The sequence below is a fragment of the Pelodiscus sinensis genome, chromosome 6 (assembly GCF_049634645.1).
Source record: "Pelodiscus sinensis isolate JC-2024 chromosome 6, ASM4963464v1, whole genome shotgun sequence".
In the NCBI taxonomy this organism is placed as follows: domain Eukaryota; kingdom Metazoa; phylum Chordata; order Testudines; family Trionychidae; genus Pelodiscus; species Pelodiscus sinensis.
The window spans coordinates 1,736,951-1,760,486 of NC_134716.1; the positions used below are offsets into that span (position 1 = coordinate 1,736,951).

At 41.7% G+C, this 23,536-nt stretch overlaps 1 protein-coding gene across 2 annotated transcripts in view; it reads left to right on the top strand.

The window, feature by feature from the left end:
* Positions 1–23,536, top strand: part of RNF38 (ring finger protein 38) — a 155,039-nt gene that overhangs the window by 61,023 nt on the left and 70,480 nt on the right. For both annotated transcript variants that reach the window (XM_075931273.1, XM_075931272.1), the window contains exon 2: positions 16,744–16,814. In XM_075931273.1, coding sequence (XP_075787388.1) covers positions 16,744–16,814 — 71 coding nt within the window. The remainder of the gene's footprint in view (positions 1–16,743; positions 16,815–23,536) is intronic.

Consider the following 23,536-nt stretch of genomic DNA (forward strand, 5'->3'; position numbering starts at 1 on the left):
GTTTAAATTCATACCTTTAGCTGTTTTCGGTGCAAGTCTGTGTGTGGATATACTTATTTTGGATTAAGAGTGGCCTGTTTTGTCAGCTAAAACTGGTAAATATTTTCAGTTGACAATTTATGCTCTTACTCTGCAATAAATGTCCCTACTTGGATTTACACTGAATAACTAAGTGTGAATGAAAACCAGTTACATTATTTTGGTTCTGGCTCATTGGTGGACAAGCTCCAGGAAGGCTCAGTAGTCAACCCGCTTTCTCAGATAACTGCTCCTTTTTCAAACTCTATTTCTTATATATTTTCATTACGTGGTTACTTTTAAAATCCTAAATATCCTTTCCTTTTTTCTTGAGCCGCTGTGCTGATGCAACTCTCTGGGCAGGGGGTGCAGGTGTGTGGGGATGTCTCCAGTTTACCTTGCCAGTAAATGCACGGGGCTGTTCTCTGGCCGGATCTCCCCAGCTACTTAGTCCTCTCCTTCCTCCTGCCCTTGCCATGCCTCTTCACGCCCATCACTTGTACAGCCTGTCTCCGAGTTACAAATGAGTTACGGACCAAACACTTGGCCGTAACTCGATCTGTTCGTTACTCGGACCCCGTTGAGTTACACGCAACCACGCTATTCGTACGCTTGGGTTGTGTTTGTAACTCGGGGACAGCTTTTATGACTGCTCCATGGGAGCTTTGGTCGTAAGTGCGAACGGTCGTAACTTGCCCGGCTGTACTGCAGGGGCAAGCAGGGGCGAGTCCCTGGCACTTGCCAAGACCACATGGCTTTGGAATGGCAGCAGTAAATGTGGGTTTAGACCAAATTTCCTCCTTTTTCTCTCAGTCCAGACCCAAGGATTGAGCCCCCAGTTCTCACCAAGCTGCCACTAAGTTTTGGATGGTGATGTGGCAGTGGAACTATCTGGTGGTGTGGGAAGTGAGAATCTGCTCAGGTCCTCCTTGGACTCCTTCCCTCCCCTTGGACTCATTCCCAGGAGAGAGAAACCTCCACTGAGCTACTGTCGGACTGGCCTCCTCATCTTCCTCGTGATGCGCATCCTTGCAAATCAGCCATTTCAGAAAAGTAAGGGAATAAAAATTGGTAGACGTGTTTTTATAAAGATCTCACTGGAAAAGCATCTCTGCAGAAAAAGCTCAATTTGGACTACTTAGACTCCAAGCAGCCCAGCCCGGGACTCCTAGAGCCCACTTCGCTTTGGCCAGTGATCTCCATTTCTTTCTCTCGCCTCTTTCTGAGGGGTATGTTTTCAGTGCATTGTGTTTGCAGGCATGGGCCATGCTTTCAGTGTGGCCCTGGCTGAAAGAGGTGAACTTGCAGGGTAGCCATTCCCTCAGTCAGGACATGTGACCACTTTTGATTTTGCACTTTAGAGTCCTATTTTGTTGCTGTTTTTTTCCTTTTTGCTGTCGAACCTTAATACACAATGGGGAAAGAGTACAAATGCCTGGAAAAGGGTTTGAGGTTTGCCATATGCTCTGCTTTTGGCAGTTCCCTTACAGTGTGATCATGCATGTATTTTAAATGGACTGACATTACTTTGTCTCACTCCAACCCCGGAGATTTCCAAAGAACTGGTTTTTTTGGGCAACATTTTGAAAATTGCTTTGCATCCTACATCTGATTTCACTCTTTCATTCTGCTGTGGCCTCTAGATCGCGTTCTTGAAAAATGCTGTTGTAGAGGTGCTGCTCTGTGCAACCTTCCATTCTGATGTACAGCACATCTATGCATTCCTCATCCGAGTGGTGCATAAGGGTTTTAGATGGGCAACATGCACCCACCACCCACAAACCAAAACCCTTCTCCTCAGTGACCAGACACCTAGAAACTGAAAGCACCAGTATACATTTAAAAATTATTTAACTGGACTTTCTCCTCGCTTCTTGTTCTCTGTTTTTTGTAGAAAGGCCTCTTGAGTTAATTCTGTCCCGGGTGTGATGGCCAAACAGCCTGCAGCTCTGGGGCAAGGAGTTAAAAAGCTTGATAACTTAGTTCTTCATTTCAGCACTTTCTCTCTAAACCCCGTGTTCCCTGGGTTTTTATTGGGCCTACTAAAAGTGCCACTGAGATTAATACAAAGTCCAAAATGTTCTTACATTGCATGTATAGAGTAATGTATATTAAACGTAAAGGTTTTGGCGCCTAACTGAATGAATGGGAACAATGGATCCAAAATGTCTTTTTAAAGTGAAAGTATTTCCTTTTGAAACTTTGACCATGCAACGTTTTCTTAAAAAAAAAAAAAAAAAAATATTTGCAGGACTAAGCACTGAGACCCAGGTGTGTGCACCACAGTCAGACAGATGTGACTCATGGAAGAATGACCTGATGAGCTAATAAGGATAGCCCTGCTGATTCTTTATGCTTCCATTTCAATGGGATGAGTCAAAGGAAAATTCATCTTTCAAAATACAGTTGGATTGAGGAAAACATGCACCTTTCAAACAGATACAGTCTTGTCAAAATAAGCATTTTGGTGACAAATCATAAATCCTTTCTTTACTGAAGTAAAATAGTTAACTGAGTAGCAAATTATGCTTTTAAGTCTCAATAGATGTTTACATGAGCCTAAATATATGTTTACCCAGGGGACTGGAAAACTGCTAGTTATATAATTTAAGGACAAAATTGTTTTTCAGCTGTTACTTGCCAGTAGCAGACAGGAAATGAAGGATTAGAACTGATGCTTCAATCTAAAGCTAACAATGAAATTGTCCTTTCTTCTCCCCCACCCTCCTTTTCACAGTGAGTTAAGAAGTGTGAGTTCATGTTCACCTTAATACTGAATATCTTGGATCTGGTGGGTTCTATTATAGTCATAAAGGACCCCTCAGTATCCCAGTTGTTACCCCTAAGGGTGACTCCTCAGTGGCCTATCACTTCCCCATTTACACTTCCTCCGTGGGAAATGTGATTGGAATATGCAGATTTAAAGATGACTTGATAGGGAAAAAACCTGTGTGCCTGTTTTTGCTTCTTGAAAGCACCGGAGTGGGTGGGTGGGTGGGAGGGGAGGGGGGACTTAAACAGAAACGGGGTAGTTCTCATTGTTTGTTTCTTTATAGTTCTCATTAAGGATACGATTCTGTCACAGAGGTCCTGAATTCTGTGACTTTCTAGGACCTTCGAGACTATTTCTGTAGTGGGGCTAATGCAACAGCTGAGGTTGGGCCCAGCACCTGTAGGGCTGGAACAGTGATGGTTAGCCCATGACAGCTGTCTGCAGTCAGCCCTGGTGTGTCTGGAGCAGGAGTGGTTCCCCTTGGGGTTGCCTGAACAGCTGGACAACAGCCAGTCCTGGGGTCACTAGAGTCACAGGGCTAGAGCAGCTGCAGGCTCCCGGCGGGCTCTATTTGTCCCCATCCCTCCCCCTCCGCAGGTATTTTTAGTAAAAATGAGGGACTGGTTGCGGGCTTCCATGAATGTTTGTATATTGCCAGCAACCTGTCCCTGATTTGTACTAAACATACCTGTAACAGAATCTTAACTTTAGTTATCATGGGTGTCAGTGTGGGGGTGTTTTGGGAAGCGGGGAGGTTTGTTTTTGATTTACTGGAGGGCTTGTTAGAGGCCTCAGATGTGGAACATGAACTTTCTCCTCCCATCATGGAAGGAGTGTTGGATTGTTTAACAGACATTTTTGCTGCCAGGTATTTCTCAGATAGTTAATTGTGCCTTAACCAGCAGCAAACATTTTTATAAAACACTAAATACAAATATTTTTCCTCCTTTCAATCAAGTTTCATGTGCAGAATTTCTCTCACCTGGCCACTTCTGCAATGGCCCCAGATTCAGGCTAAACAGTGTAGACAAGAGACCAAATGTCTATAAAATGACAACCAGTGAGAATAGGACAAGGGATGTAGCAATAGACACATCTGATTTTTTTTTTCACAAGCTTGTTAGGCCACCTTTATGCCAGTTTACAAAACCCAGTTCTTCAATGTGCCTTATAAACAATATAATCATCAAGTTACATGTGTTAGTCTTGCAAGTAACTGCAATGTTATATTGTCATAGCCCTATTCCCCTTCCTGTGGGGTTGGCTTCTCCTACTCTCAATTTTACTGAGACTGTAAGCTCATCTGGGCAGAGACTTGATCAATACGGTCAAACAGCATGCAAATTTGTGCAGCTTTGGAAAGAATTCTGCTTGCAAGTCAGATTTTCTGTAGTTCCTTTATTGTTAGTAAGCTCACTTGTGTGACAATAGTATCTTGCTTTTCAGTAGGCCATCTGCTCCTGTTATCTGTTCCTTAACTGATTTCATGTTACCTTCCTAGTAACTAGCTATGATGTCATAATTAAACAGTGGATTATGACTTCAAGATGGAAGAGAAACTGCAGGAGCAGATTTACTTTTAAGAAGCTAAGATTATGCTTTCATGTAAATGTCTGTCTCCAGAACTATAAAACAAGGAGAGAATTATTTGTAAATGTTTGGGTGTTTTTCTTCCCAATTTTAATTTTTACACATTACATGCTGCATATATTCCATCAGCGAGAAAACACATATTTGTAAATTTGAAAGTAACAGCAAAGGTTTCTTCATATAGCAAGCAGGAAGAAATGGATATAACTTTCTTCATACTGAATTTTAATCCCTTTCCAATAAGCAGGATTGTCTGTTAAATGTCAGGTTTCCCATTGAGAACATCCAGCAACAGACTTTCACAGCCAGCCTGTCACAAGTATTGATTTTTTTTTCTTTTTTCTCCAGCAACTGGCTTTGAGAGTAACTTTTTGCTGTCACAGAATAATGATGTTAGCGAACCTAGAGGAATGTACTACGATTGGGGGGTTTCTTGTCTGTTGTAACTATGAATTTTTGAAGAACTGTACTAGCCACCTTTCCTCAATAACAAATCTCCAAAACAATTTTAAAACAGCTTTGCTAAGATTCTCCAATGTACAGATGTCAAAAAGGTCTCCTGTTGCAACTGGATTTTCAGCTTTTAATGTACTTATATATGCCAGTTAGGTCAAATTTTAGCCCTGGTATGAGCAGACACAGCTTTGTTGACTTGAACAAATTTGTGTCTGTGAATACTAAAGCTAATAAGCTTTATCCATATTTATAAGATCACACTGAGAGCCATGTTTGTTTGTTTTTTGCATTGCCCCAAGGGGAAGTTGGTGTTTTTGCCTTTAATTTAATACTGTTGTTGTCCAAGGTATAATAGCCACAGAACTAAGAACCAGATGACAGGAGAAGTAAATAAAGGCATTCTTTATAATGTGATAGTTTTAACTGCATGAATTTAGGATGGCCCTATAACATACCTGCGGTTTTGCTGGAAGTGAGCAATGCAGATTACTCCCAAGTGAGTGCCAAAAAAACCTTTATACCTATACCACACCTGTATGTTCTTTGTTTGGCCCCCATTTTAACCAGCACATTTTAGAAGTGTTAGAGCGCAGAAACATTTTTGCTGCTATTTTTCATTTTCTAATTCCTTTAAAGATCAGGGAGCAAGCCTTGGCTTTTGAGTCTGATTGTATAGGGGGACAGTTATAACTAATAAAATATAGACCCCCCCCCCCTCCCCAAATGACCTAAAGTGCCTTTTAATTATGTTATGACTTTCGGTACTGCCAACCCAGAATGCTGAAAAATGGAGATAGGCCTCCTGAAGATCATGAAACTGGTTTAAAATAGCATGATTTAAAAAAAAAATAATACATGTTGATTTCTTTCCTTTGCCTTGTTTTGGAACCTATGGTATACACCAACCTCCTGTTTTCAAGCTTTTCTCTTCAAGCATAAGGGCCAGAAATATACATTTTTTTAATGCGCTGCAGGGGGTAGTTGAATTAGTCTGTACAGGATAAACTTAAACAAAAACTGGTCTGGTAGCACTTTAAAGACTAACAAAACATGTAGATGGTATCATGAGCTTTTGTGGGCATAGCCGACTTCTTCAGATGACCGGAGATATGAGTTAAGCTGTGATTCTGAGGTAATTAAAGCACTCCAGAAGTTGGATCTTTAAGAAAAGCACCCAGTTTCACAAGATGAGACAGTAAAACCATTACAGTTGGGATCTCTGGACTGCTTGGTTGTGTTCACACTGCAGATAAGGGTGAGCCTCCCTGTACGAATAGGTGGGCTCATGTTAACTCCACTCAAGCTAGTGTGCTAAAAATAACCATGTGGGGGTGGCCACTTGGGCTCTCAAGCCCCCTCAGACTCCTACATAGCCGCCACGTCCACACTGGTGATTGAAGTGCACTAACTCGAGCCCTGCTAGCATGAGTGAGTCTGTCCAGGTTGGACTGCTTACTCCCAGCTGCAGTGTAGGCATATTCGTAAGGTTTAGTATCTCAGGATCTATCAGGGCTACACACAAGTTCCATGTGTCCCATGGGAAATTCCTGAATCTTCCCGTCTTATGGTATCTCAGCCATTTTTAGCCCTGATGGATCACCAGATATCGGATTGCAGACCTGTCACTGACCCTGTGGTAGTCCTTGGACAGTCTAAGCTGGAGGAGGAATTCATATGAGGGAGAAAACAGGACATTTCCTCGGGCAGGCTATTACTTTACATTCTGCGTGGCAGCTGTTTGCAGCTGCTCAGAGGCTGCGTCTACCGTGGAGCTGGGGTTTGAGTTCCAGCTCAAGTTGATGTACTTAGTGCCCTAAAAAGAGTAGTGTGGCCATGGTGGTATGGAATAGCTGCCCCAAATAGAAATCTGCCTGTGGGTCAGTGCTTGGGGGTAAGCTAGCCAGGGGTACCGCTCACTACCGTCAGTGTTCCACTGTTTGTTGGTTTTGGCATGCTAGCTTAACAAGAGCTCATGCAGAAGGGTCCATGTTCCTTTGCAGATGTAGCCAGAGGTTTGGAACATGCGGCTTCGTAGTCCTGGGAAGATGAGTTGGTTGGAAATAAACTGCATCAGGAATTTATCATTTATCACGTAATTACATGGATATGACTTTCACCTGTGTGAGTACCAACATAAAGTAGCTTTTATTCATAATTGTGTGTGAAGACAATAAATATCAGACTCTGCTCCCTGTCCGGTGAAGAATTACTGTTTTGCTAATAAATTATGCACGTGTGGAATGGCACCTACTAAGAAATGATCAGGTTGTTGGATTTACTAGTGTATCAGAGCTTTCAAGCTGTTTCTCAACTAGTAACTTGTTCTTCTAGTGCAGTGGTTCCCAACCTGTGCGCCGTGGACCCCTAGTGGTCTACATCAATACTGTAGGGGATCCGGAAAGTTGGGAGCTAAGAAGCTCCATGACAGCAGCCAGCAAGTCCCTCAGCCCACGCTGCTTCCCCAGTGGGCTGAGGGACGTGGCCCAGGAAGCAGTGCGGGCTGAGGAATGTGCAGGCTGCAGGCACAGCTATATTGTTGGGGCAGGGAGTGGTGTTCTGGAAAGCTGTAATGGATTGAAAAGGGGCCTGTATGCTGGAAAAGGTTGGGAGTCACTGCTCTAGTGAAAGATGAGTTGTTGGTTTTTTTTCATGAGAGAAACTACTCCAGAAACTAGAAAATCTGCTTTTTGCCCTGTTACATTTCCTTCTGTTCTAGGACTGCATTTAATGTGCAGTTTTTTCTCGCTTCTCTGGGGTATGCTCGCTATACCCTCCATGAGGAAAGATTAAGATAAGTAAGGGCGACTATGAATTATGACTTAAATTCTCTCTCGCATCCTCCCAGGTTTTTATCAGCAGTGATAAAATAAACTGCATGGTAAATTCAATATATTATTAGCAAAAACCATTCCCATTGTGTGCGTGCACATTTCTCATGTTTGCTGAACAATCCACAGCCAGAAGATGTGTTTGTAGGACACAGAAGTTACAAATATAATGTTACGGGGGCAAAAACAAACCATACTTTTCTGTAGCTTGGGAATGGTGTTGGTGGTTTGCCTCTTGGTTAGAAACAGATGTACATTGGAGGCTTATGATGACTTCATTGTATTTTTCCCTACTTTTCTCCTCTGTTTTTACCCTACATCTCTACCTCTTTGTGCTCCAAGCTATAAAAGCTTCTCTTGGTCTTTCTTAGTGATATTAAGGATACTACTGTAGAAAGTAGTTTTCAGTGCATCAGAGTGGGGTGGCTTAGAGGACTTTTCCAAATTAATTGGATCTAATCTGTAACTAACATAAAATTCTATATATGTTCTGAGATTCATCATAGCTAGTTTCTGAGGCACTAGCAAGAGGAAAATAGAAAAATGTGGGCCCTCTGCATCAGTGATAATTAGATGTCTTCAGTAGAATTCTAGGGAGCTTGCTTTGGCTTTCATACTTCTGTGACTACCCTAGTGCTCCCTGATTTCAGAATGTATTAATCCTTCAAGTGCATTTGGATGAATTTCTCAGTCTCTAGATTCCTATCATGCATGTGCAGCAAGCAAACAAGAATTTATGACATCTCTGCTGCCTGCCTCTGGCCAGTGCATTTTGATGTTGATCTTGCATGTGACATTTCTGAATTGTTCCAGTAGTATCACAGTACTATACCCTGGAGCTGTACCTGTGCTGAACTGCTCTTAAAAGAAAAACACAGGTAGGCCCAGTTCTTAACAGAATCAATTCACCTTCTTTTAAATTTAATTCTTTTGACTTGTTCCATCACAAATTTTATCCATCCATAATACATGGTAGTGCAAAAAAAGGTATGTAAATGGAATATCAAGAGAGTTTCTCACAGCACTCTTAGCTCTGTTTATTTCCACATGTCTATCAAAGAAAAAGGAGTAAATAGTGAGGTGGCAAAATTTGCAGACTACTAGTAATTTGCAAGACTATTCAAGATAGTTAAGTTCAAAGCAGACTGTGAAGAGTTACAAAGCGATCTCACAAAACTGGGCAACAAAATGGCAGATTAAATTAATGTTAATAAATATAAAGTAATGCACATTAGAAAACATTCCAACTATCCATATAAAATAATGCAATCTAAACTAGTTCTTACTACTCAAGAAAGAGGTCTTACAGTCATTGTGGCTAATTCTTTAAAACCATCCCCTCAGTGAGCATCAGCGGTCAAAAAGTAACAATGTTGGGAATCATTAAGAAAGGGATAGAGAATAAGACAGCAAATGTCATATTGTCTCTGTGTAAATCCATGGTACAGTCACATCTTTAATACTGCGTGCAGATGTGGTCACTCCATCTCAAAAAAGATATTGGAATTGGAGAAGGTTCAGATAAGGGCAACAAAAAAGATTAGGGATGTGGAATGGCTTGTGTATGAGAAGACATTAATAAGACTGGGACTTTTCATCTTGGAAAGAGATGACGAAGAGGGGATATGATATAGTTCTATAAAATTATGACTGGTGTGAAGAAAGTAAGTATTTTTCTTTTTCTCAACACAAGAATGAGGGGTCACCAAATGAAATTAGTAGGCAGAAGGTTTTAAACAAACAAAACAAGGTATTTCTTCACTCAACACATAGTCAACTTGTGGAACTCCTTGTCAGAGGATTTTGAGCAGTCCAAGACTATAACAGGGTTCAGAAATGAACTACATAAATTCATGGAGGATAGGTCCATCAATGACTTCTCAAAGATGGGCAGTGATGGTATCCTGAACCTCTGTTTGTCAGAAGCTGGGAATAGGCCACAGTGGGTGGATCACTTGATGGTTGTCTGTTCTGTTCACTCCTCCTAAAGCCCCTGGCATTGGCCACTGTCAGCAGACAGGATACTGGACTAGATGGACCTTTGGTCTGACCCAGCCTGGCCATTCTTATGAGGGTCTTTTGTTACATGATTCCATACCGGGCAGTGTGGCATGTATATGTTTGAGCTGACTCTGTGATGGTATTGGTCTATCAACTTATGAAAATGTGAGAAATTGGCTAGGAATTTGCATGCCAATTGATACAGTGTACTTGGTATATATTTAGGATGTACAAATTAAAAAAAAAAAACCTAACCATGTAACTCATTTTTTTTTTCAATCTGCTACCCAGTGAAACATTTTGCAGGCTGCTAGACTCACAGGCTGCCAGCGGTGGCTGGGAGTATAACTGCTAAGGCTAACGGATAAGCTAATTCCTATTGGTTATCCATTTGAGCGGTTAAACTCTGGCATCCCTGGTATATACACATGCATATAAAACATTCTAAATAAGTAAACACATAAAACTAATCATACATACAACAAAAAGTCATTTCAATATTTAAAAATCTCCTGGAAAAGGGTATTCCTTGTCTTTGACCTGGCCAGGTAAAAACATCTGTCTCTGAAAATAGCAGCTTGTGTAGTTATTTAAGAGTAAACATAAATCTGCTCATTAAGCTAGATGGCATGTTTCAGAACTGGCAGACTCCTGGCCATAGAACTGGAGTAACGTGGGCAGCAGTAGTCCGGCTTCACTGCCATTGCCACGTGATAAGCATTTACCCTGACCCGCTCAGTCCACACAGCCCTCATCCTGGAACGCACATCCTAGACTGAAACCACCAACTCACTTTACACCAGCCATCAAATGGCCCTCCGATTGGCTGCCAGCCTAGGCACAACAAGAACTGTGAGCCTAAAGCTGGAAAGCTCCTCATGCCATTGTCCGTTCCCTGGCCCTCCAGTTTCCCTGTAAATAAGCACTAAAGCCAACAAACGTTACTTTGTGTCATGTTCAGAATATCTGACACTTCAGTATAGGGAGGTCAGTTTCTTGCCATCTTAAGTAAGGCTGTGCTCTTATTTCATCCATATTCCCCAGACAGGCCAGAATATTATCAACCAGGTGTGTGAATTTAGGGTCACTTCAGAGCCTTGTTGTGAGTACAGATGCTATTAGTCTTAAAAAGTCTCTTGCAGCTGGGTCGTCATGTTCTCAATATACAAAACTAAAAATCGGCTCCCCCTTTCCCCTGCCTAGTCTCCAAAAGGTAACTGATGCCAATTTTGTAAGCTCAAGCCAAAAACCAAAATACTGCTTTGACCCCTTTTTATCTGGGTTTAATGGTTACGTTCATATGCCATTCAGTCTGTGTATATAATATATATTTGGCAGAATAAAGAAGATCCATCATATTTTTTGCCCTTTTTCCTGCAAATTTTGGGGATTAAAATTTAGGATTATTAAAAAAAAATTACAGAATCATGGAACGCTAGAACTAGAAGAAATCTTGTCATCATCAAGTCCAGTCCCCTGCCCTCATGACAGGACCAAGCATCATCTAGACTTTCCCTGATAAGTGTTTGTCTAACCTGCTCTTAAATATCTCCAGTGATGGAGATTCCATAACTTCCCTAGGCAATTTATTCCAGTGCTTAACCACTCTGACTGGAAGTTTTTCCTAATGCCCAACCTAAACCTCCCTTGCTGCAAATTAAGCCCATTGTGTCTTGTCTTCTCAGAGTTTAAGGAGAATAATTTTTCTCTCTCCTCCTCACAACAACCTTTTAAGTTCTTGAAAGTTGCTATCATGTCCTTTCTGTCTTCTCTTTTTCAAACTAAACAAACACAGTACTTTCAGTCTTCCCTCATAGGTCATATCTTCTAGACCGTTGTTAATTTTTGTTGCTCTTCTCTGGGACCTTCTTCAAGTTATTTTTAACTTGACTAGTATTCTACCTGTCAACAGTTTGCCCCATCCTGGGGGGAGGGCGGGGAGAGAGAGAGTGTGTCAGTCAATTTTAAAGGAAAATATTCCCTGGACCATGTAAACTTTCAAACTTGTTGCATTCGGGGAAGGGGATGAGAGGGCGTGTGTGTGATGTTCAAGAGGTCATCTTAAATGCTTTTCTTTTATTTGAAAATTAAGAGATCTTTGCAACTCATTCAGATGCTCAAGACATCAAAAATAATATTCATTAGTAAAGTAAAATTTCACACCAATAAACTCAGGCTCTGATCCTGCAACAGGATTTGCAGTGGCATAAGGGGCAACCCGCTTGGATCAAGTAGCCAGATATGTCATGAGTATAAAAAATGAACCTAAGTAAATTGCCTTCTGAACAGAGTACATACCCGGAGTTTGCTTGCTTTACAGCACCGTTTAAAGCGTATTTGCGTAGTTAACGCATTAAAAGTAGTTCTGCTCTTCTGACACTATGCATCAAAAGCTAACTTAACAAATATGTCAGATTTAAAGGAGAACACAAACATGGAGAAGAGAAATTATAAGCATATGATGTTTTTGGACAAATGTTTAACAGTACCTTTCAGAACACAGTGGGCAGCCTACTTTGTTCCAGTAAATAAGGGGAGATGGGCATCTTAGCAGAATTTTCTTGTAGATGTAGTTAAGTTTCTTGCAAGAATGTTAGTGTGTGTGGTTTTGTTTTGTGGTGGAGAAAGAATGCTTTTGTTTAGATGAAAAGCGAGTTTAGGTGATGAGGAAATGTGCTTTAAAGTGGTGGTTTTTTTTTCTCCAGTTTAATTGTGTTCAGCCAGCATGTGAAACGTTAATATTCTGGCCAGCAAAACTGGAAATTTTATGAAACTTGGAAATCCCCAAAACAGTATTTATATGTAACCATGACATGAACTGTTTCCCAGTAGCTGTGGTAAAGTTAGATAGTCTGTAAGTGATGTGATTCAATTCTAAAACGATGTGAATTGGCCTTGTTCCATCAATGAACAACATCCAGAGGCCAAGTATTGGGTAGGGCTCAACTGTTTTCACTGACTGTTTGGGTGGAGACTGTACAATAGCATACTGCTTTTTCCATACGCTTTGCTAGATCATAAGAAAAGAAGAATATGTAAAAATGGTAAAAGAAGGGAAACCTAAAAAACCCCAAGTCATTAAAATTCCTGTGGCATAATAGCAGAAGCAATTGCTGTGAAAATACAGACCATTATATATTCTGGGTGCACGGCTGCATAAGCGACAAGAACATATTCTGCGTTAAGAGTGTGGGTGAAAGAATGGGAGAGGGGACCGAATCTTTTGTAGTCTGCTTTTTCCTCTTCTGGAAATTCCTTGTTTTTCTTAGTGTAATGTGAATGCAATTAAACACTGCATATGCTTAAGTAAAAGGAGGTAAAATAGTCACTGTAGAGAAGAATGATACACAAGGAAATGTGACTTTTCTGAAAGTCTTGATAACAGGAAAGATGTCTAGAGAGATCCTATAGTAGCAGTTACTTCTGGCTATCTTCCTGTGGTTTTTTTAAGCAGGCTTACAAGCTTTCTGAGGGATCGTCTTATGGCTGGAGCAGATTGTGGCTTTCAGAGCTCTATTAAGAAGGGTGGTTGTGAAATGACTTGGAGTAGTCGTTCAAAGCAGGAATCTGTGCACCATCCTTCAAAACTATAGCAGGAGGAAAGGGGCTAAGAGAAGTTCTGGGCATGAAGCAGAGTGACGACATAGCTTCCAGATTAGACTTTTCTTTACCTTTATTAAGTATCAGAGGGGTAGCCGCGTTAGTCTGAATCTGCAAAAACGAGAAGTCCTGTGGCACCTTATAGACTAACAGATTTATTAGTGCATAAGCTTTCATGGGTAAAGACCACTTCGTCAAATGCATGTAGTGGAAATTCCAGAGGCAGGTATAAATATACAGGCATAAGCAGGGCTCACCGAACCCGCGGTGAGCCCTGCTCGCCAGCCGCGCTGTCCGGCGATCTGCGCATGCGCAGATCACCCGAACCCAGCTCTTCCGGGTTGCAATCTACTCGCCATAGGCGAGTAGATTGTATTATTTGTGGAGCTCTGGGCATAAAAAAAAGGCTTCCAATCAAGAGTAAGGTTAGAGATAACAAGGTCAATTCAGTCAGGGTGAACGAGGCCCACTTCTAGCATCTGATGTGGAGGCATGAACACCAAGAGAGGAGAAGCTGCTTTTGTAGTTAGCTAGCCATTCACCGTCTTTGTTTAATCCTAAACTAATAGTGTCAAATTTGCAGATGAACTGTAACTCAGCAGTTTCTCTTTGAAGTCTGTTTTTAAAGGTTTTTTTTTTTTTTTTTTTTTTTTAGTTGTAGGCTGGCTACTTTTAAATTTGCTACTGTGTGTCCAGAGAGATTGAAGTGTTCTCCTACAGATTTTTGTATGTTACCATTCCTGATATCTGATTTGTGTCCGTTTATTCTTTTATGTAGGAACTGTCCAGTTTGGCCGATGTATATAGCAGAGGGGCATTGCTGGCTCATGATGGCGTATGTTACATTGGTAGATGTGCAGGTGAATGAGCCCGTGATGGTGTGGCTGATGTGGTTAGGTCCTGTGATGGTGTCGCTGGTATAGATATGTGGGCAGAGTTGGCACCGAGGTTTGTTGCAGGGATTGGTTCCTGAGTTAGAGTTACTGTGGTACGGTGTATAGTTGCTGGTGAGAATTTGCTTTGGGTTGGCGGGTTGTCTGTGGGCGAGGACTGGTCTGCCTCCCAAGGTCTGTGAGAGTGAGGGATCGTTGTCCAGGATGGCTTGTAGATCACTGATGATGCGTTGGAGAGGTTTTAGCTGGGGACTGTAGGTGATGGCCAGTGGTGTTCTGTTATTTTCTTTGTTGGGTCTGTCATGTAGCAGGAGGATTCTGGGTACACGTCTGGCCCTGTCACTCTGTTTCCTCACTTCCTCGGGTGGGTATTCTAGTTTCAAGAATGCTTGGTGAAGATCTTGTGGGTGTTTGTCTCTGTCTGAGGGCTTGTAGCAAATGCGGTTGTACCTTAATGCTTGACTGTAGACAACAGATCGTGTGGTGTGTCCGGGATGGAAGCTGGAGGCATGTAGGTAGGCATAGCGGTCCGTAGGTTTTCGGTATAGGGTGGTGTTTATGTGAACATCACTTATTTGCACTGTAGTGTCCAGGAAGTGGATCTCTTGTGTAGACTGGTCCAGGCTGAGGTTGGTGGTGTTGTGGAAACTGTTGAAATCATGGTGAAATTCTTCTAGAGCCTCCTTCCCATGGGTCCAGATGATGAAGATGTCATCAACGTAGAGTAAGTAGAGGAGGGGCGATAGTGGACGAGAGCTGAGGAAGCATTGTTCCAGGTCAGCCATAAAAATGTTGGCATATCGTGGGGCCATGTGAATGCCCATAGCGGTGCCACTGGTTTGGAGGTATAAATTGTCCCCAAATCTGAAATAGTTGTGTGTGAGGATAAAGTCACAGAGCTTGGCCACCAGCTCTCTTGGTGTTCACACATCCACATCAGCTGCTAGAAGTGGGTCTCCTCTTTCCTGACTGAATTGACCTCATTATTTCGAACCTTACTCTTGATTGGAACTCTTTCCTTTCTTTATTAAGTTTCTTGCTCCATATTGGGAAAAGCAATTTTTGTCCACTGTTATCACATACAGGCTTAGTATATGTATTCATTTGCATGTTGATAACTGTTTCAGACTTCTGATAATTCTGGTTACCATCTTCAGTTTTTGCCCACTTCATTTCCAGCATGACTCAGCAGTTCTTCAGACTGAAACTGCTAAAAAATAAAATCTGATCATTTGTGCTATCTCAATATAGCTGAGAACCCCCAGTTTTCCAAAGGTATAAAGTGTGTATCTCAACTCTAGCAGTCCCAGGAAACTTCTGCTAAAATCATGTTGGCATTGAAGTTGAGAATAGTCTGATGTTATGAGCTATAGGAGAGAGAAAATACTTAAGTGGATCAGAACAAATTATTTTGTCACTCCAAACCTTTATCCTAGGTCAGTGATCAAAAAGAAAAATAATTTGGCACTAATGTTTTACATTATAGTAGAATAAAATACTTAAATGTCTGGGTAAGGCATACTAGAATAATGTCACTCTAAGGATAGCATAGAAGGGAATGGAAAGGAATGATTACCCTTGGCTTACTAAAAGAGTAACTTGACAACCTTCATTTGTATTTGCAAACTTAATATGTGCTTGTGGGCTTATGAGTTAGAGCAATTTTTAAAATAAAATTGTGTTTGCATGTTGTCAGTCACTGTTATATATTTTAATTTGGCTTTATTAAATTCCAAAAAATAAAAAGGGGACATCAGCAGAGTCTTTTACTCTTTTTGCTAAGCCAGATTACATTGCTGGGAATGTTACCATGTTCCTTTCATGGAGGAAACAAATGCATGAAATAAAGACTTCACAAAACTTTGCTTGTACTGTACAAGGAGGTCAGATTTTGCTATTCACAAAAAGCCATATTAGGATGAACTCGAGTAGCCCCTTCCCTCTCATTCACGAGTCTTGTGGTCTTTCAGTATCAAGCCCTTGCAGGGTTGATGCATTACTCAGTAGCCTGTCACATATAAGAATATAGATAGAAAAGACTTGCATGAAGCTGTTTGGGGGAGGGGAGAATTCCAGCCTGAACAAGAATATTATCAATAAAATGATGATTCTCTGCTTCTTGATCTTAGCTATTGTAAGTTGTCTTAATACGTGGAAATAGTGTCTCTTCCCCAAAGGGTCACCTATCCATTGTGTTAATAACTGGGTTGCAGAGTAGAGGGGGCTGTTAGAGTAGAGAGTGTAGATCTTCTTGACTTATGTTTGGGTGCGTGTATTTTGCAGCATTGTGGCATATGTTTTGTTTTGGATTAATGAACAACTGCTAATTTTGTTCTTTTACAATGTTTTAAAGAAAGTCTGGGAGACGATATCTCTGGCACATAGGAATAAATGTCTCTGCTGCTTAGCCCATCATCAGAATTAAATATGAGAGCTGTCTGACATAGATGTTGGCAACTAAATCTCTCTGCTGTGTGAAAGAATTTCTGGCTCCTACACTTGTCTGTATTTATTTTTAGTATTCCTTCAGCTCGGGTTTCCAATTCTAATTATTTTTTTCCCTTCATTCTCTTTTCTCTTCTAGGTGGTACTGGTGCTTCCTTCCAATGCCAGTCAATCCATCAAGACCACATTTGTAATGATGACAGTGACAAGGTGAGATCTGTGTAAATTTCCCCTTGAGGGAAGGTGCATGTCATTCTTTTGCAGATTGCATTTCTTTTATAGACTAGTGGTTGTTTTCCAGAGCCAAAAGCTAACTTTAAATGAAATATCTCTGGTCTTTTTAAGTACATGTATATTTCACTTGAGATGATCTTTTAGTTGATTAAGGAGACTCATCTTGTAATCTTTTTTTCCCCTACTTCCATTCCCTTATTGTTCTCAATTTTTCTGGCTTGCCATACTGACACCCACAGGTAATAATGGGTGGTGATTCCCCTATTGGCTTTGTTATATACAGCAATAATGTCTCATTACTGTCACTTTGTGACTTGTGAAGTTTGAGCTGGTGTAGCATGCTGAGAAGAACATTCCATCTGTGCTCTAGGTTTTCCCAACCCATCTCATGTTTTGGAGATGGGAATTTATTTTTTCCACACTATAGCTTCAGCATATCACTTTCTACCTGGCAGTTTGCACGTGTTTTCCTGACCTTTTGGTGGGAGATCATGTCGTGCACTGGCTTTAGTTTAATAAAGATGTTCATTGGTATTTTTGTTAAAAATATTTTGGCGGGAGGGGTTGGATCAGCTGTATAAATGATACATGCCTAGAATACAAAAAGATGAAGTGTGGATTGGATCATTGTCAAGTCAGACTAGGGGGGGCAGGTGGGTTTGCCTTTAAAAATGTTCATGTCCCAGTCCGAGTACAATAATTATGGACCACTACATAGTGTATAAGTACTACATTGTCATAGCTGTGAATACTGTATATAAGCTCCTTTTTGGATAAGAGTGGGATGGGAGCCATATGTTCTAAATTCAGCCTTTAATTAAATACAGAATTTGGGAGGAGCATTCCAAATCTAGACAGAGACCTGTTTGCACTGGGGCCAGTCTTCAGGGGTGTGGCATAGGCAAGCCTCTTTAGAATTATGCAAATGTTGGACAAAAATACTCAGCAGAATATGCCAGGATTGGCTCAAGATTCCGTTTGGGTCTGCACTTGTGCATTGAAGTCAAGTTAGGACAATTATTTTCCCTGACTTCATTTTCAAGTGTGTGAGTTGCCTTTAAAACTTAGACATTTTACTCTAACAGCTTCAAATTATATTGATGCTAGCAGACTTACCCAGCGTTGCCTGGCTCCTTCAGGGCAGGGCCTTGGGAATGTGTGTGGAGTAGGGGTTCAGGAGTCTGGGGACCAGGGACATGTTGTCCCCTCCCCCAGTGCTGTGGCCAATGGCCAGGATCGGGGGGAAGGGTTTTGGGTAGGAGGACTATTTATTAGTGTGCTGGCAGACAAGATGGCGGAGCCCCAGCCCTGCTGATCACTCCCTTGGTGATGCATCTGCCCCCAGTGGGCACTCTGCAGGATAGCTCTCCCCTGCTGGCTTGCTGCTCCCAATGGCCACTCTCATATCATGCCCCTCCGAAAGCAGCCCCTCCCTTTCCATGCCATGGAAAACAGTCCTTTCCCTGGGGTTTCCAGTTGTCCTGGCACAACCAGACCCTGACCTTGATTTAAGTTATGAGAAGAGGAGGCTGCCTACCAAATCTGGTAGCCCTAGTTCTTACTGTTTAGGAGAAGTTCTTGAACAAACGGACTTGCAGGCAGACATGCTCTAAAATATATAAATATTAATATGAGAGAGTGAATGAGAATGTCTCCTCTTTGTTATATCCGGTGGTTCGATCCTTCATGCTGCTGCTGGTCTATCTGTTTTTGTTGGCAATAGGAGAAGGAGTGTGATTGCAGTGTTGTAGCTAGGGATGTGAAAACCCATTAAAGTTAACTGGTTAAACAATACTAGGGGTCTGCGCCCTCTGCTCGCTATGCTCGCCTATACTCCCCCCCGGCCACTTTGGCTTCACTGGGAGAGTCTGTTGACACTGATGACGTGATGTTTTCCAGCAGGAAAAACTTTTTTATATATAGAGAGAGATAATTTGAATCATTTAACCAGTTAACTAAGGAGGGCTGTTCCTGCCGTGCCTGACCCTCCAGTTAACTGGCTACTAGGTAAGCATGCCGGTAAGGATAATGCATACCAGGTGGCTGGTTAACCTTTTACATCCCTAGTTGTAGCTGTGTTTTGGTCCTGGAATATGAGAGTGACAAGATGGATGAGGTAATTTCTTGCATTGGACCAGCTTCTGGGAGTGGAAGAAACAGCCTTTCAAGCTTACGCAGGGGTGTGTGCGCACCTGTCTGTATCTGTCCAGTTTATTTTGTTAGAAACACCCAACCTCAAATCTGACCCCTGATTGAGAGTATTCTAAATACTAACATGAGGTAATAATAGTTCATGGCCTCTCATACCACCTAATGAATTTCGCTCCCTCCCTGGTGCCTACATCCTTCAAATAGCTAAGATTTTATGTCTCCCAATTGATACCTAATCTTTCACTCCCTCTTCAAATGAGTTCTCCAGACCTTAAAGAACCATGCTGCTCTTCACTGCATTTGCTTCAGTTTAACTATCCTTCTGATACTAGGGGACGCAGAACAGATGCAGAATTCTAGGGGTCATATCTTCCTCATCGTGCATTTTTTTAAAAAGTATGGATCTGGAGATTTCACCAGAGAAAGCTCTAAATTTCTAATCTCAAGAATATCCTTCACATTCTACCTGGATGGAGCAGGGGTTAAGCTACCAGAGCTGCGCATATTCAGGCTTAAAAAGCAGTTCATTTAATCCATTACAGAATTCTAATGTATTAATGGGCCTACTTACTTATTTGCAAAATAGGAATGATACTTCCTGTGAGGTGCACTATGATCTACTCATGGAAAGCAATATATAAATTATCAGTATTATTCTTATTTCTGTCTAGTATTTCCCTTTACCTGACTTCTTGTTGTAAAAGCTCTTCCTGTTCTACTCAAGTCATCCCTCCCCCCCACTTTTTAAATAATCATCTCTTTCCTGCAAGTCTTAATTAACTCTCTCTTCTTGCTGGGCTTCCTCCTTCTTTTCCATTTCCTATGCAGGTTTGGCAGACAGTACTTTGCTCTTCATTTTATTGATTTGATTCTCTTGCATACAGAGGTGAACTATTTACTACTGTTGTCATTTTAATTGCGGATATCCTCCAGGGTTTTTTTTGTTTTTTCTGGTGGGGTTTTGGAAATGTTATTAGAATGGAGTTTACACACATCGATGTAAAACCTGAGGAGTATCTCTTATCTGTGAGCTGGGTTGGCTGTCTCAGTTGCTGAATGCTAGCTTTGAACCCTCAGCAGATGGGAACATAATGGTCTGCAGTACGTGCTTGCTGGCGGGCAGTGTTTGCCTGGGAGCCTCTCTGTTATCAGATGGTGAGTCTGCTGGCAAATGGTTATGTGTTTCATTGACCCACTGTTACAAGTGCCCCGTAACCTGTCTGAATATAAGGGAGTTGGGAGTCACTCAAGAGAGAGAGATAACTAGGGTGCAAGCTGAGAGGAACTTTGAGAGTTGCCAATAGAAAGAAGGCTTGACGTGTATTTTGAGTGTTTCTTTTTTAATACAGCCAACTCCTACGATGTTATAATACACCATGGGGCACAGTTAAGGTTGGGTGAAAGGTTAACAGAATTACCTGACTGCCATGATAGCATTTTTAATGTTGATGATACAAATATCATGATGTAGTGTTATGTTTCTCACAAAAGACATGGAGGGAGTTAGTTGTGCCATTCTCTTTGGAGTACAACTGTGTACATAGTGTTGCATGGATACAGCTGTTTGAAGGTTCTTTTAGTTGACAAATTAGTTTCAGAAACTCACTTCAATTTACTTATAATATAAAGAGAGGGTTTTTTTAATTAAAAGAAAGAAGGGCAATAACTGAGAGTGCTGTTGAACCCCAATTCTGTGGATTTTGAACATCCCAGATCAGTGGATGCATGTCATAGGCAGACTTTTTTAAATAAAGAAAATGGATTTGCTGATGAACAGACCAAGAGAGATCTAGAAATACCTTTTAAAATACATTATCCCCCACTAACGATGCAAGATATCTTCCTCTCCACCGCATCTATCCTGATTTTTCATAGAAATGCATGGCAATCTAAGAGTAACATTTACTGATGTGAAAAGAAACCTTGAGGGAAGAAAAAACATTTGAGTGTCTCGAAAGAAATGATGGAAGACTGGGAAAATGAGATTGTGTCTATAACAGTAGCTTCTGGCACCTTATGTCTTCACTTGACTTATTAAGTGTTCTGACATTTCAGTTCATTGTAGAGCTCAACTGTTACTGTCCCGTAAAATGACTTGGGTCTGTAAATTAAAAGGTAGTTTTGTACTTCTTTCTAAATTAAATGACTGACCTGATTCAAATAGCCAGGTTTCGTTGCCTTGTGCTTTGAAAGGTGAAGACAAATTTAAAATATTGTTTAGTAATGGTTCCTTGAAGTGGGAGGATTGGGAAATACTTTATATAGCTAACAAAAATTACAAGGATTGTATACATTAGACTGAAGCACATTACACGAGTTATGTGTTCTGTGTGAGAGACAATGTGTATATCTTGGTTTATTGAGGGAGATACACATGTTGTATTTTTGTACAGTGCTTTCCTGTATAGGAACAAAGGGAAAGCGATATATTAAGAAAATGCTTCCCAAACTTTTGAAAGCTAAGCCACCTTTCAAGAAAACTAAACCACTCTCATTCCTCACATCCTAATTGATATATCATCTTCATTCACCCAGCTAGTCCGTCAAGCCACACACTTTAGGAACACTGACTTAAATGATCCCAATTTTTAAAGCTCATTGCAGTGTTCTTCATGCAGTGTTTGACTTGATAGTGACTATGGTGGGAATCGAAATGGTGTGATGCCAATGGACTGGAGGGGATGTCCCAAGAAACAGTCGTTTTGCTGCATTGTGAGAAAGGGGAGCAGGAAATGGGTATGTTTGATGCTGTAGGAAGTTGGCAGTCTACACTGACTTAATTTCACGTCACTATTCATACAATAGAGCACAGTGAAATGTACTTTAGATACACTGGTGCCCGTTGAGTCACTTCAAAACCATGCTAGTTGTCAGCAGGTTACCTCTTTACAAAGTAATGTCATTTTCCTTCAGTGTTCCCTGTAAACTGAGTGTTTGGGCAGCTGCCCAAGACAGATTCAAGTGCCACCCAGTAGTCTGGTAGAGTGCCCACAGCTGCCAACACGTGTTTCTATTGGTGGTGCACATCCACACACGCATTGGTGCACATACACAAAATAACTAAGCTTCCCTCTAATTTTGTTATCTCCCCTCTTTGCAGGCAGCATTTTGAGATCTAATTATATAGGGGTTTTAATTTTGTTATTTTGGAAGTGGGGGGGACGGACGGACGGGACAAGAATTTTAATTAAGAAGCTAGAACTGTAATGAGGATAGAAATGGAGCCGTGTTAGTGTGGTGTAGCTGAAACAAAATACAGGACTATGTAGCACTTTAAAGACTAACAAGATGGTTTATTAGATGATAAGCTTTCTTGGGCCAGACCCACTTCCTCAGATCAAACAGTGGAAGAAAATAGTCACAACCATATATACCAAAGGATACAATTTAAAAAAAATGAACACATATGAAAAGGACAAATCAAATTTCAGAACAGAAGGATATGCGGGGGGTAGAGGGGGTGGAAGGTGAATGCCTGTAATGAGTACACCTTAGCCCCCTCTTTCCCCTCACTTCCGTCAGAAAGGAGGCCTATATGCAAGATTGCTGTGGTTTGTAAATGTCAGATTATTATAGAAGTTGAAAAATGAAAAATCTCAGTAAATCCAGTAGGCTGTGGGCAATCTTATTAGAGGACATGCAGTTCCTATGTAATGTCAGATCAGCTACTTGCCTTCCCTGGTGCCCACTGCATAGTACAGCTTGCTTTCTCCTTGTCTAGCATAAGGATGTTAAGGGTTGGTCGACTAGTCAGTTTCCCCATCTCCCTATCAGATAGAGGAAGCAGAGGGGAACATGGGGTACTTCAAAGTGGCAGCACCACACAGTTGATCATGACCTTGGTGCGGCACTGCCCCTTTGAAACACCGGCTCGGTGTTTCCACGGAACCTGGGATCAGCTGGGGATTCCCCAGCTGACCCAGGGCTCCAGCATGGCATTTCAAAGCGCACAGAGCCCAGGGTCAGCTGGGGAGTCTCCTGGCTCCATGTGGCATTTCAAAGCAGCAGCACCACATGGAGCCTGGGGTCAGCATGAGTCCCCTGCTGACCTGAGGCTCTGTGCAGGTGCTTCTGCTTTGAAATGCACAAGAGCCCCCACTGGTGACTCTTGTACATTTCAGAGCTGGCACCCGCTGACTCCTGGCTTCACAAGCGTGCTTCCGCTTTGAAATGCACAAGAGCCTGGGCTGCATATGGAGTTCCAATTTTGAATGCACAAGCGCCCTGAGGGGACTCTTGTACATTTCAAATGAGGAATGCAGAAGTGCCTATCAACTAGTCGAGTAGCCAATGGAAATTCCATCGACTACTTGACTCATAAATTAATTGTTATTTAATATCCTTCACCTAGCATAGGTGCCACTGGTTCCCTTTGAGACTGGCAACAGTACTAGATGGTGGTAAGATGCTCATGGGCAGCTGCCAGGGGAGGCAGGTCTTGCAGCGAGAGCTCCCTGTGAGGTTCTCCACCTCTAGTCACCAGAAAGGAGTTGAGGGAGAAGACTGCCTCAGGTTAGGTGCCAGGCTGCATGGAAGCACTGGGCATG